This window comes from Girardinichthys multiradiatus, chromosome X, assembly GCF_021462225.1.
Source record: "Girardinichthys multiradiatus isolate DD_20200921_A chromosome X, DD_fGirMul_XY1, whole genome shotgun sequence".
Lineage (NCBI taxonomy): Eukaryota > Metazoa > Chordata > Actinopteri > Cyprinodontiformes > Goodeidae > Girardinichthys > Girardinichthys multiradiatus.
In genome coordinates, this window is record NC_061817.1 from 25,093,834 (window position 1) to 25,108,965 (window position 15,132).

General features: G+C 38.5%; 1 protein-coding gene across 5 annotated transcripts in view; it reads right to left on the reverse strand.

Annotated features, from left to right (window-relative positions):
• Positions 1-15,132, reverse strand: part of LOC124863142 (brain-specific angiogenesis inhibitor 1-associated protein 2-like) — a 77,847-nt gene that overhangs the window by 29,090 nt on the left and 33,625 nt on the right. For all 5 annotated transcript variants that reach the window (XM_047357389.1, XM_047357391.1, XM_047357388.1 and 2 more), the window contains exon 4: positions 1,507-1,568. In XM_047357389.1, coding sequence (XP_047213345.1) covers positions 1,507-1,568 — 62 coding nt within the window. The remainder of the gene's footprint in view (positions 1-1,506; positions 1,569-15,132) is intronic.

Genomic DNA, 15,132 nt, shown 5'->3' on the forward strand with positions numbered 1-15,132 from the left:
TTGGTGCCAAATTTTTAAAATGGAAAAAAATATTTTGAGTATGTGCTGTGCAGATATGTTTACCACTGTAATTTATTAAAATGCTATTTAATAGTAGTCTTGTTTCACTACCTTTGATCATTGTTAATATTTATCTTATTTTGTTAAAATATTTATCAGACTGAATTGTCAGAATTGAAGCTTGAAACATATTTTGTGCAAAGTGTGCAACTGTATGTAGCTGAGTGCATCATAATACCCTAAATCTTGTGTTTTTAGCTGGAACTTAAAAGACAATAAATCCATTAGGCATCCTTTAAAAATTGGAGATGGTATTCCAAAGAGGCAGGCACAGCTTAAGACACTTTAAAAAACTGATGCAATAATCTCCAGTGAGCAAATTTCCCTGTGGTTCTACAACTGCAAAAAGCAGACTAAGAGAAGTTTCTCAAAAATAAAAATGAACTATTTGTAATGGAGAGGCATGAGTTCACCATTGCAGTTACAAACCATTTATCATTAAAGGTTTTTTACAAAGATGTTACAAGTGAGTTGTGTCTCTGATAAAATGAACTACTTTTATCTAATTCATTATAGCAAGTCAGACTCGGTGCTTAGAAAATCACTGATGCAACTTGTGGCTAATCTGCATTTTATAATAGTGTTTTTTTTGCATTTTATAATGTAAAAGCAGCAATGCAGATAGGAATCCATGGATTATGCATCTGTATCGAACAAAATATTATCTTTTAGGTGTGCAGTTTAGAACAGCTGTATACCTGGCTTGCTAAAACAAAACGACAAACTGTAAAACAGTTTAATGATGCTGACTTATTTTTTTTCACTTGAAATGCTATAAAAGGAAAATTAATGTTCAAAATATGTAGATAAAAATTGTCTTGTTTCAACAAGTCTATTGCAATTCACTTAAAATGCAACAGATTTGTTGCCATTTCACTAAGAGTTATGGTTGCATTTTTGCCTTCAAGTCCCACCCAGCACCTTTTAAGCCCATTGATTTTTATAATCATAGTGGATAATAAATTAATAAAACTTTTGTCAGTTAATCTCCTTTGTTTAGATGTTAACATGATTCCTGATATTTTATTGTAAATGATGTATGGTAATGTATAATTCTTGTGTTTGGAGGATAGGTTGAAACAGAGCTTGTCAAAAATCTAAGCATCTGCTTGATGGCTATGGTGTAAATAAACTTTGCAATGGCCTTACATCAGGCTATTAATGATCATGGATTGTCAAGAAAAATATAGAAATGCTAAAGTATTAATTAAACACAAGTATTAAGTAGACATTAAATTAGGTATTTTATCTAATGTACCAAGGAGCTCGAGTATAAATGTATGAGTGAGCACATCAGGATCATATTGGAGAAACATGAATGAACTTAAGTGTGTTTCCTTGTAGCAACATGTTCTTCTGTTTATATATTTGATCTTAAAATATTCCAATAGATGAAGTCATTGTTAAAATGCACAACCACAAACCACTTTAGCTGGGAATACCAACCATTTCCTCTAGCTGCACTTGGATCTGTCTGTGGACTTCAGCCATCTGGAATAGCACGTCACCTTCACACAGAAACAGAGACATGGAGAAAACACATAAATGCCTTATAAAACAAACACAAAAATTAATGAAGAAGAAAACTAGAAGGGAAAAAAAAGTTCAAATAAGAAAAGCAAAGCTCGTGCACAAACATATGACAAAAACATACACGACAAGAGACTTAACTGGGGCAATGAGAAACACAACGGGGGTTTGTTACAAGATTAAAGAGCTGGAAAACAACTTCACATACAACTGAACAAAAATAAAAAAATAGAAACAAGCTGGATCTTAAAGCTTGTGGTTTTCATAAAGACATCAAGATGTCTTCTGGATTGATAACATAAAAAGGCTATAGCCTGTAAAAATAAATAGAATAAAAAAGAGAATAATAAAGAAGGGTCATGCAGCTAGAGTTATCTTTTCATATACCTACAGTCTGCCTCTTCTGAAATTGCAGTGCAATGTCAAGAAAAACAAGAAGCACATTGAGCAAAGGACACATACAAAACAGAGACCTGGTGGAAAGCCAGTGAGAAATCTAAATGTACAGGAAAAGATGAGTTTGACATTTACCTGATGAAAAGATCCAAAACCTCTTGGACTTTGTCTGAAATGTTACATTGTGTGTATAAAGCCTTTAAGTTGCAAAGACAAAAAGTACTATGCAAATTCATACCATCACTTTCCCTTCAGCCACTGTACTTAGGGTGTTACATTAAAAATGTGCCTGCCAAAATCAAAATATCTGCCACTGTATGGTCGTAACCATTCTGGAAAAGGATCATTAGAGACTTTAGCGGGGATTTCATACTGACATCTAATGTCAGATTCTTTTGTGGCTCATTTCGCGTTCTCCTGCTGTGTCCTCTTGTGAATGATGACCTATTAAGAGCACATCTCAGCCCATCTCACAGAGCTTTATAAGTAAAGTTAGAACTCCTGCAGAAGAGGTTTCAGCACAAACTTTAATTTTGCAACAAAAGGCTTTGGAGTGGTCTCCATGCCCGTAGACAGCATGAGGAGAAAAACAGATGACACTAAAGGGACAAGGCTGACTTTAACAAATGCAGTAAAGCACAAAGGTTTTTTAACTTTCAGTCATACAAAGAAGGAAGAAAAGCTGTAGAAATGGCTGTAGGGTAACTACGTGAAGAAACTTGTGCCATCAGAAACTGAATTTGAATTGCTCTGACTCAATTTGTATTTGTGTAATTTGAAATTAAATGCATTGGTGTAAAAAAGAATTTCACTAAACTGAAACTGAATTTTATGGTTTGAAACTGAATTCATTTGCTTTTAAATTGTATTTTGTTGTATTAAACATTTAGTTTGACTACTTTCACTTTCAAGTCTGTAATTAAAATTCAGTTCCAAAATTCAGTTTTTTGTGTCACACATCTGGGTCCTTGAGGATCGCCACAGATTAATCAAACACAGATTCATCGATTTACGTTTCACATCAGGTAAAACTTCCTTTACGGCATGTTGAGCTGGAGCAGTGCAGCATACATGAGCTTAGCGGATGTCAATCACCAAGTCAAATGAGCATCTATAAGAAATGTCATGTAAACAAATGATGGTCAAACAGTAACACTTATGCTACCTGCAGCAATTAGCTAAACATGCCAAATTAGCATAGTGTGCCGCCGGTGTTACGTCGGTCTGCGTTACTCTTGCCCTTACCTCAGCGTAACTTCTGTTGCCTAGCAACCGTGTTAGCGTGAAGCGCAGAGCTGTGAAGCCGAAAAAAATGGAGCCTGAAGGTTAATACCGTTGTCTCCACTGTGAATAACTACCTGGTTTTTATTTACCCATTTACATATATCTGATGGCTTATAATGGTGTTTTGTTTTAAAATGTTACTGTTTTATGATCTTGTTCATTATTCAGCCATTTAAATGTTGAAAATATTTTTTGTGTTCATTGATATAAAAATCTAACACTAGATAAAATACATTGATGACAAATACCATTTGTTTAATATATCTGTAAAGCTTTCAACAACTTAAACACTAACATATTAACTTTAGGAACAAAGTTTAAATCAGTTTATTTGCAGAGCATAATAATAATAATAATAACTATTATTATTATAATAAATAAACCAAACATTAATATTAGATTTCATCTGACAGAATTATATCTGTTTAACTTCCACCCATTGGGGAAACCCAGCATAAGTTTGAAAACAATGTGCCGGGAGTCAGCTGTTCTCTCGGGGTTTAGCGCACCTCAACCACCCGGTCAGCTGACAGCTGGCGAGGTGAGGCGGCTGCTGGGGCAGCGAACGAACACATCGACGCATTTGTGCAATTAGGCGATATCTTAATAAACTGATCAGATATTTTAGGTTTACACAACTACATTCTTGTCTAAAAACATTGTAAAAGTTCAGTTGTTTCACAGAATGCGCAACATTTCTCTCCTCTGGCCTTTGCTACTTCCGTTTGAGCAATCTCCTTCGACCCGCAATGAATCATGGGATAGGGTGGGACACGGAGGATACACCGGACCCATCCTTCAAATCTGGGGATAAGAAGGACGGATTTGTTGGAACCTTGGAGATTGGACAGCATTCGTCGCCTCATCCAGGACGTTATCGGCCTACAAATGTCGGAGAAGGACTGTGGGTCGGACCAAAGCGCAGACAAGAGCTTGGTAGCCGCATCTTAGTACTTCCTTGTTTATTCAAAAAAAATCCAAAACGTAACAAAAACACTGCAGGGATGAATCATAAGTACAGTCCAAAACTTAAATGAACTCTGCAGGTCACTTAAGGCAAAAACGTAGCAAAAACGTAGCATAGTCTCCAAACGAAACATAGACAAAGCATAGACATGGTAGGGAACGGAGTAGTAACAGAACAAACCAGCGAGGAACTAAGCAAACAGAACAACTACAGGTCCTTCTCAAAATATTAGCATATTGTGATAAAGTTCATTATTTTCCATAATGTCATGATGAAAATTTAACATTCATATATTTTAGATTCATCGCACACTAACTGAAATATTTCAGGTCTTTTATTGTCTTACTACGGATGATTTTGGCATACAGCTCATGAAAACCCAAAATTCCTATCTCACAAAATTAGCATATCATTAAAAGGGTCTCTAAACGAGCTATGAACCTAATCATCTGAATCAACGGGTTAACTCTAAACACCTGCAAAAGATTCCTGAGGCCTTTAAAACTCCCAGCCTGGTTCATCACTCAAAACCCCAATCATGGGTAAGACTGCCGACCTGACTGCTGTCCAGAAGGCCACTATTGACACCCTCAAGCAAGAGGGTAAGACACAGAAAGAAATTTCTGAACGAATAGGTTGTTCCCAGAGTGCTGTATCAAGGCACCTCAGTGGGAAGTCTGTGGGAAGGAAAAAGTGTGGCAGAAAACGCTGCACAACGGGAAGAAGTGACCGGACCCTGAGGAAGATTGTGGAGAAGGGCCGATTCCAGACCTTGGGGGACCTGCGGAAGCAGTGGACTGAGTCTGGAGTAGAAACATCCAGAGCCACCGTGCACAGGCTTGTGCAGGAAATGGGCTACAGGTGCCGCATTCCCCAGGTCAAGCCACTTTTGAACCAGAAACAACGGCAGAAGCGCCTGACCTGGGCTACAGAGAAGCAGCACTGGACTGTTGCTCAGTGGTCCAAAGTACTTTTTTCGGATGAAAGCAAATTCTGCATGTCATTCGGAAATCAAGATGCCAGAGTCTGGAGGAAGACTGGGGAGAAGGAAATGCCAAAATGCCAGAAGTCCAGTGTCAAGTACCCACAGTCAGTGATGGTCTGGGGTGCCATGGCAGCTGCTGGTGTTGGTCCACTGTGTTTTATCAAGGGCAGGGTCAATGCAGCTAGCTATCAGGAGATTTTGGAGCACTTCATGCTTCCATCTGCTGAAAAGCTTTATGGAGATGAAGATTTCATTTTTCAGCACGACCTGGCACCTGCTCACAGTGCCAAAACCACTGGTAAATGGTTTACTGACCATGGTATCACTGTGCTCAATTGGCCTGACAACTGTACTGACCTGAACCCCATAGAAAATCTGTGGGATATTGTGAAGAGAACGTTGAGAGACTCAAGACCCAACACTCTGGATGAGCTAAAGGCTGCTATCGAAGCAACCTGGGCCTCCATAAGACCTCAGCAGTGCCACAGGCTGATTGCCTCCATGCCACGCCGCATTGAAGCAGTCATTTCTGCCAAAGGATTCCCGACCAAGTATTGAGTGCATAACTGTACATGATTATTTGAAGGTTGACGTTTTTTGTATTAAAAACACTTTTCTTTTATTGGTCGGATGAAATATGCTAATTTTGTGAGATAGGAATTTTGGGTTTTCATGAGCTGTATGCCACAATCATCCGTATTAAGACAATAAAAGACCTGAAATATTTCAGTTAGTGTGCAATGAATCTAAAATATCTGAATGTTAAATTTTCATCCTGACATTATGGAAAATAATTAACTTTATCACAATATGCTAATATTTTGAGAAGGACCTGTAATATACACAGAGCACAGAGAGGGGAACAAAAGGCAGGTAATCAAAGAAACAGGGAACAGGTGTGACATGGACGCAGGGAGACAGAGGGAGCAGGTGAACCTAATAAGACTAAGACATGAAGAAAGGGACTGATTAACAAAACAGTGAAACAGACCTAAACGAAAACTACAGACCAAGATAAAACAGAATCAAGAATAAACATGAACTAAAGGAAACTGAGAACTGGAGGTAGCACAACAACCTAAGATCTAAGGACTAGCAAAAGAAACCATAAAGTCCAAAAATGTCACTCCATGACAACAAATGCGTCCTTCAAAGGACGCAGTCCTGAATTTGGACACAGCAATAGTGAATGACATACGTGAATCAGTAAATCTGTGCTTGATTAATCTGTGGCTTCAAGAACCCAGATGTGTGACACAAAAAACTGAATTTTGGAACTGAAATTGGATTTCAGACCTGAAAGTGAAAGTAATCAAACTGAATTTTTAATACAAAGCAAAGCAATATTCGAAGCAAACTAATTTAATTTTAAACCATTATATTCAGCTAGGCTGCACGGTGGCGCAGTTGGTAGCACTGTTGCCTTGCAGCAAGAAGGTCCTGGATTCCCGGCCAGGGGTCTTTCTGCATGGAGTTTGCATGTTCTCCCCGTGCATGCGTGGGTTCTCACCGGGTACTCCGGCTTCCTCCCACAGTCCAAAGACATGCCAGTTAGGTTAATTGGTCACTCTAAATTGCCCTTAGGTGTATGAATGAGTGTGTGCTTGGTTGTTTGTGTGTTGCCCTGCGATGGACTGGCGACCTGTCCAGGGTGTACCCTGCCTCTCGCCCATAGACTGCTGGAGATAGGCACCAGCACCGCCGCGACCCACTATGGAATAAGTGGTAGAAAATGACTGACCATTATATTCAGTTTCAATTTAGTGAAATTCATTTTCAAACCAATGGATTTAATTTCAAATTACACAAATACAGATTCAGTCTGAGCAATTCAGTTTCAGTTTCTGATGGCACAATTTCTTCCTTTAGGTAACAGCAATATTTTTTTTGTTGAGGCCAATTTCCCAACTCCGGAGGGTGCAGCAGCAAGATGTACAATGCACCACAATTTTAAAGATCATATATTGGAATTTAGCAATGACAGTTTTCATGTCTGTTGGTTTTATACAGAGCCCACTGGATGCGGCAGATAACCTAGCTAATGAAATAGCTATTATCAGCCTACGACTTTTCAAAGAGAAGATAAAGAGAAAAAAGTATTGTCTTAGAACCAACAGTTGGTCGGTGATAACTTTATACATCTTGGATGCATTGTGACTGACAATGGCATTACGTTTTATTAAAAATTGAGATTTAATTAAGATTTTAACTTTGATATTTAAAAAATAGCTTGGACTGATTGCTTTTAAATTCAAAATGGGCATAAATATAATTTGTAAATAATATTCTAGATGAAATATAAATTGCCATTATAGCAATATGTACATTTCTTAAGCAACAGTTGTAACAGTAGCATTTATTTTCAGAAAAAGAAATAATGCTTTTTGCCTTGATCTACTTTGATCATTGATCAGCAAGCCTAAAACTGAAAAATCTGATTTCCCCTTTTTATTAAATGCATAAAAACTAAAATTTCCCATCAATTTAAAATATATCAACCAACAGCACAGAGTTTATTGTGCTATTAATTGTTTAATATAAACAAATCTCATCATTAGGTTTCAGAATGTTACATTTTACAACCGCTACCTCAGAGAGGAAAACCTGCAGCTCAATTTAATCTTTTATGCCTTAAATGCCTTAAGGGGAGGGGAGGATCAACAGTTGGGACTGCAAAGATAATAATTTTGTACATTAATTAAAAGCACCTACCTACTAGCCATTTGGCAGGTGCTATACAAACATCTTACTTTATTTTGAAGAGATCTATTACAACCAAAAACATGTCATTGTTTACTGCAAAATTAAGGAGTATCTTCACAGTTTAAGCTTTACTTGGTAAACTAAAAGATACAGTAACTGTCCCTAATGGGCTCATCTCCCTATAACCCAACATGGACAGACATTTTGCCCATGTTGCAACCTGTTGGCTGATTTTCTGCTTCACAAAAGCAGAGAAAGAGGCCAAAGCACCCAGTCATTTCCCAGCAGGCCTTCTAAGCAGCTTACACATCCCCAAGCAGAGCCCTGTGAGCTTAGAAACCCTGCCATTCTGTTGGCTTCAACTAGCTGGATCAATTAACTAATGAGCATCATCACTGGACTGCAAAACAAAAGCACAAAGATGCATATGTCATCTGAAAACAGCAAGACAGTGGTATACAGGAAGCCAGAAACATGAGATGTGACTGCATCTGCATGAGATGTTTACTCTTCTTCTCGGTGTTCATCACTACAGACTGTACAAAGACAAAGCATTGAAAACAGAAAAGGCACAGCATGTCACACTCTGGCTATGTAAATGGTTACCATGCCAATTTTAATATCAGTGCACACAACAACACTAAAAAGGTAAATTATGCATCAACCAACGACTGAATTTCAGCATCTGATACTCTAATCAGCAATTTGAAATGAGGCATAATGAGCAGAATTTAAATGTGATGTGCCACTTTAATGTTTGTGGTAGAAAATTTCTGGCCGGGTATGACATAACCTGCTAGATTTGATGTAAGAGCTGTTAGCCTGAAATCTGTAAGACACATGAGTGTATCATGACAGATTGATAAGCACAGTGACAAAACAGAAAACATACCGGGAGACAATAACAACGGTAAATAAACCTGTGTCATCACTGTATCAATATTTCCCAGCTCACTTGAACCGTTGCGTGTTTCCATTGGTGACGAAAAACAATCGTTTCTTTGTTTGAAGGTGAGCTCAGGCTGTTCTGCACCTGCAGCTCTGCAACAAGCAGCCACATGCCTGCAAGCTTAAAACACAGAGTCAGGTAGGGACGCATGCCTGCAGGACTTGTGTGCATACGAACAGGCTCTACCCAGAAGTGTGACATCAGCTTGTGTACTGTGGATGTACTGACTGCTTGTGTAACAGCAGCGAAGTTTCACCCACACAGGTGGAGAGAAAAAAAAAGGCAGAGTAACAGAATGTGAGCTATTGAGTAAAGTGGAAGTTTGCTATCCTGAACAGGGAGAATGAGAGAAAAGAATGGAGGTGGATGGAGAGACACTGAATCACTAGTGAAGGTCAAATCAGATTCACCAGGGGTTGTCATGGAAGCAGGATAATACTAGGGTTGTTGCCATGGGAGAAGCCATAAAATGAGGAGCAGTGCTTGAAAATGCACTGAAAAAAAAGCCCGTTTATAAATCTCCACCCTTACTATCAGCTCTCGTTGCATAAGAATACACACCACGCTTCTGAAGAAGAGTGGTGTGTGTAACCCCACATGCTGAGTCTGTCTTCAGCTCTGTGCATGCCTGTGTGCACAGTATGCATGGTTTAACAGGGACAGTAATACCAGCCTTCCACACATTCCAACTCCTAGGGGAAAACAAACAAGTGGGCAAATATAATAGGGATGCAGGGAAATGTGTGAGACAGAGGTAATAGCTGAGACACCAGGTGGGCATGTGAGTTTGACTATACTTTCTGTGAAATTACATCATCTAAATGTAGTTAATTTAGACGTGAGGGGAGTTGAGAGTATATTATTTCTTCTTCATATAAACACAAATGCATCAAATTTAATAGACTGGATGCTAAATTCTGTTTGAACTCTTTCCTCACTCTCTTCTCACAGGAGAAAACTACTGGTTATATATATGACACACTGCTAAAACTGAAAGTTCAGCCATCACAGCTGCTGGTAGATTTAATTTTTTTTACTAGCAATGGTGTCATGCATTCAGGCGACAATGAAGGTTTAACAAGATCTGTGCAGTTGCCAAAAAGAAGTGGGACAGAGAGTGCAGTTACAAGTAATCTTGACAATAATTCCAGGATGATCTGAGAAAATATGCTGCATATTTAAACCATTTGGGATCAGTGGATGAAATCCCTGACCTCTTTTTAAAATTGGTGTTTCTATATCCCCAAAGCCAAAAAAGCATTTGTAATACTTATAAAATTTCATAAAACAAATTCACAGTCTGGGTATTTTTTTTGGTATATTTCCAGCGCTTGCCGTTCCAATTTTAGAAATAGAATGTCGGGAAATATGCAAACCAAAAATGCAGCAAGCATTTCATCCATGCTAGTTTTCCTCCATTTCCAGGTCTGTGCTCTGTCCTGCCCTTGTCATTTCTGTCCAGTGGGAACAGCGATCATCACACGAATAGGTTTGATAAGAAGTTATAGTTTACTAGCAAAAAATATAATGTAAAAGCAAACCGCACTGAAAAAAAAAGCAAAACAAAAAACCAACATTCAGTGCACTTTTGGTCAAGATCAAACAGGTGGATCAAAGGACTTTCCCGGTGTGAATACACCTTTAGATACAAAATGAAAGGGTTGGTAGGTGTCAAGATTTTTGATGCAACTCCAAATACATCAAAGGCTGTGATGCCTTCAACTTCCATGTAATTTAGGGTATTGTAAAGGGGGACATTTGTATTTTAATCTTAATTAAAGATGTAAAAGGCATATGTAAATTTCTTTATTACAACTGCATCACACAAAAATAGCTCAAACAAAAAGAATTGGTAGTAATGCTGAATAAATTTGTCATATTTCAAAAGCTTTTGGTCAGATTTAGGTCAGCATACTTGCTTAAACTAATATGAGCAAACGAAACAGCAGGCTGCAATTTTTCCAAGTTGAACATATAATCCAACTATGTACTTTTGTTGTCCGATGAGTTAAACCCTCCCTCTTACTTCCCTTTTTCTAAGGGGATTGCTCAATCCAGCTCTCCATCCAATGGGTCCGGACTTCCCTAAACCTGAAAGGTCTTACTAAGCATGTTTACTGAAAGATTTGTTTAAGCTGGTGTTGGGAAATGACACGCCTAACCTCTAACAGTCCACATCCAGAAGTCTTGCCCTTCTTCAACTGGTGGTCTAGACAACTGAGTAGCCCACAGCAGTCATCCACTCCTCGACAGTCACTTCTGTTAAGGGCTGCTCATTCCCTAATATTATAACTGGCTCTTGGTATATGGGTTAGGTTAATTTTAGTGACTCGGCATAAGCCCCAAGGGCGCTGTTTTAACAAGTTTGGCTAAAGGCAACCTATAAAAACCTCCCAAAATCTCTTAGAATCAGGTAACAAGACGTTTTACCACCAACGAAAAACCAAAAATAAGGTGACTCAAATAATTGACTGTCCACAATTTATGTAGAATTTTATATGCTTTCTTTAAATAATAACGCTCTTGCAGGGGTCAGTAACAGCTTAAATTCAACAACACCTAATAACATCAATAATATAAATGATTCAATCAACTTAACCTGTCTTTCCCTGATGCTGAAAGTTTTAGCTACAGCCTTTACTTCATTTACATTTTAAAACCATTACTTCAACTTCATTCTTTCTTATTCATACATCACAACTGATTATCATCATCTCTCTTTCACATATAGCTGATAAAGAATATCTAAACCTTCATGTTTTATTTTAGTCATCAGTTCACAATCATATTTCAATCAATGTGTTTTAACTTGATAAACAAAGATCACTCATTTCATTTCATACTTGCAGAAAATAAAAATCATACTTAATTTCTTTGGTTACACTTGTAGTTTATACTTCTGCAAAAGATAAGACAGTTAATATATGACTCCAAACAGGTATCTCCAGTCTTTTAGTCCCAGAATATGAGAATAAACTTATGAATATACTTATGTTACTTTTTATTGATTTAACTGTGAGCATTTAATAATTGTTGCATGGATTACATGGAAAGATCTCACCTTATTTTGACAACCCCTTCTTGAGATCAGACTGTATCCATGCCCAAAGTCACAAAAGTCAGAAAAATCAAGGTCTGCATCATAAACACACAAGGAGAGGACCTCATCTTCCAAGAAGTGTGACTGATATGGTGATCAAGGGACTTGAGGTGGGGACCAAGCGTCGAGAATCTCAAACTTGTCGATGAAGTCAGGATACATCAAAAGGGGAGATGACACAGACTACCTCTTTAGGAAAGGTGGTGAGGAAGACCCATTAGCAGCGGGGAATTGCTGCCATTCATGTGAGATGGTGTCAACAGGGCTATGCAGAGGTGAGAGCATTGGGTGTAAGGGCAGGGGGTGGGGGGGAATGGAGTGTTGGGGAAAGATTGCTGACATGACTTCAGCCAGCAATTCATCAGTTGTGGGGGGATCCATGTCGTGAAGGCTGGATCGTCATCGCCAGCAGAGGTTTGATAGGTGATGTTCTTGGTGTTGATAGAGGTGTGAATGCTGCTCTCTGCAGTAGTAATAGACACCTGGCATCCTCTGTTGTCAGTGCCTGGAGGAGGTGAATCAGGGGAGTTAAGGGTGCCAATAGAAGATCATCTGGGAAGATCTTTAGGATCCCAGATGTAGGGAAATACATTCCCCATGAATGTGTCTGTATCGTAAAGTTGCGTGCAGCAGCCCCAAATGCAGATGTACAGGTCACCTTGTATCGTGTCTGAAGAGTTTGGCTCATGGTCATGGAGATATAGTTAAGATCCCCAGGACCCTCGATGCAGAAGACACTTGTCACCGTAGCATAATTGACAGCAATAGAGAGACAATGGTGGCACCAGTGGGCTGTAGGCGTAACCCACAGGTATCTAAGCACTGAGGCTGAAATTCCACATCTGGAACAGGAGACTGTGTCCTGGAGAGATATATTGGAGGCCTGTAAGTGGAGACGTCAGCTAACTACCTGCACAAAACACCTGCAAAGGCCTTTAAATGGTCGCACAGTCTAGTTCTGTACGCTACACAATCATGGGGAAGACTGCTGACTTGACAGATGTCCAAAAGACAACCATTGACCCCTTGCACAAGGAGGGCAATACACAAAAGGTCTTTGCTAAAGAGGCTGGCTGTTCACAGAGCTCTGTGTCCAAGCACATTAATAGAGAGACGAAGGGAAGGAAAAGATGTGGTAGACAAAAGAGTACAAGCAATAAAGATAACCGCACCCTGGAGAGGATTGTGAAACAAAACCCATTCAAAAATGTGGGGGAGATTCACAAAGAGTTGAATGCAGCTGGAGTCAGTGCTTCAAGAACCACCATGCACAGATGTATGCAAGACATAAGTTTCAGCTGTCGCATTCCTTGTGTCAAGCCACTCTTGAACAAGAGACAGCGTCCGATAGTGTCTTGCCTGGGCTAAAGACAAAAAGGACTGGGCTGCTGCTTGAGTTGTCCAAAGTTATGTTCTTTAATGAAAGTTAATTTTGCATTTCCTTTGGAAATCAAGGTCCCAGAGTCTGGAGGAAGAGAGGAGAGGCACAGAATCCCAAATCAATCGAATGTTGCTTGAGGTCCAGTGTAAAGTTTGCACAGTCAGTGATGGTTTGGGGTGCCATGTCATCTGCTGGTGTTGGTCCACTGTGTATTCTAAGGTCCAAGGTCAACGCAGCGGTCTACCAGGAAGTTTCAGAGCCCTTCATGCTTCCTGCTGCTGACCAACTTTATGAAGATGCAGATTTTATTTTCCAACAGGACTTGGCACCTGCACACAATGCCAAAGCTACCAGTATCTGATTTAAGGACCATGGTATCCCTGTTCTTATTTGGCCAGCAAACTCGCCTAACCTTGACCCCATAGACTTTCTATGAGGTATTGTGAAGAGGAAGATGCAATACACCAGACCCAACAATTCAGAAGAGCTGAAGACCACTATCAGAGCAACCTGGGCTCTCATAACAGCTGAGTTTTCATTAGTTGTCAGTTATAGTCATCAAAATTAAAATAAACAAACATTTGAAATATATCAGTCTGTGTGTCATGAATGAATATAAAATACAAGTTTCACTTTTTGAATGGAATTACTGAAATAAATAAATTTGTTCATGATATTTTAATTTTAGGACCAGCACCTGTAGTAACAAAGACATTTGGCTGATAAAATAGGGAAAAACTTGAAAACTGTGTTACGCAGGTGTAGAGTATTATTATCCATGCACATAGCCCTATGTCTCATATATATGAACATTTTCAATTTGAGTGGTTTGAATTGTTAAAAACAGAGGCCCCTCTGACTAGCCATCCCACTACTCTGATAATTTCTTTCTTTCTCTACAAACGTATTGCAAAATTACATTTAGGTAAGATAAATGTTATTGATAAGTTCACAGAAGCCATTTATATATATTTTTTAATCAGAACCATTGTTTTAAGACCTCTTTTCAGGAATTAAACTATTACAATACTATTACAATACTACAGCTACTTGTTTATAGGCAGTTAATGGTCAGGAGTCAAACACAAAACTTTGTGTGACCATTATCTATTTATTGATTTAATATCTGTCTATCTATCCACACACACAGAGCCCAGCATGAGGAAATCATTAGATTATGATATTGCTCTATACTTTAACAGCAATATCAGTTGGGATTAATTGGTTGGGAATTACTTGGTTGTGATATTGCCATCATTCGGTCAATAAACCTCAGGTTTTAGGGCTGCACAATACATCACAAACTATCAATCGCAATATCATTGCATGAACATCACTAATTGAAATTAAGACTTTTTTTTTGTCATTGACTTTAAGATTTTCTGGCAAAGCCATTAAACTAAAACAAAGTTTCTTTGCCAAAAGTGCATATATAGCCACATGCCATGTTTTAAATAAAAGTATGCTGTTAAGATTGAGATTATGAATGTATTTATTTTTTCCCCAGTAGCTGGTTAGATTACATTCTATCTGGGCTCTATGTAAGCAATAATTCCTGAGGAAAAAGAGGCTGACATTGTTTAGTTAGATATTTATTTATTTATTTATTGCAAGTACTATCACTGCATCATTCACCAACCATATTGCATGTTTCCCTAATAATATGCAGCCTTATCAGGTAGATATAGATCATCTACCAAACAATGCATTCAAACTGTTTCAACACTTTCCTATTCCAGTATTATACATTTTTAAAATATGATAATTATGACTGGAT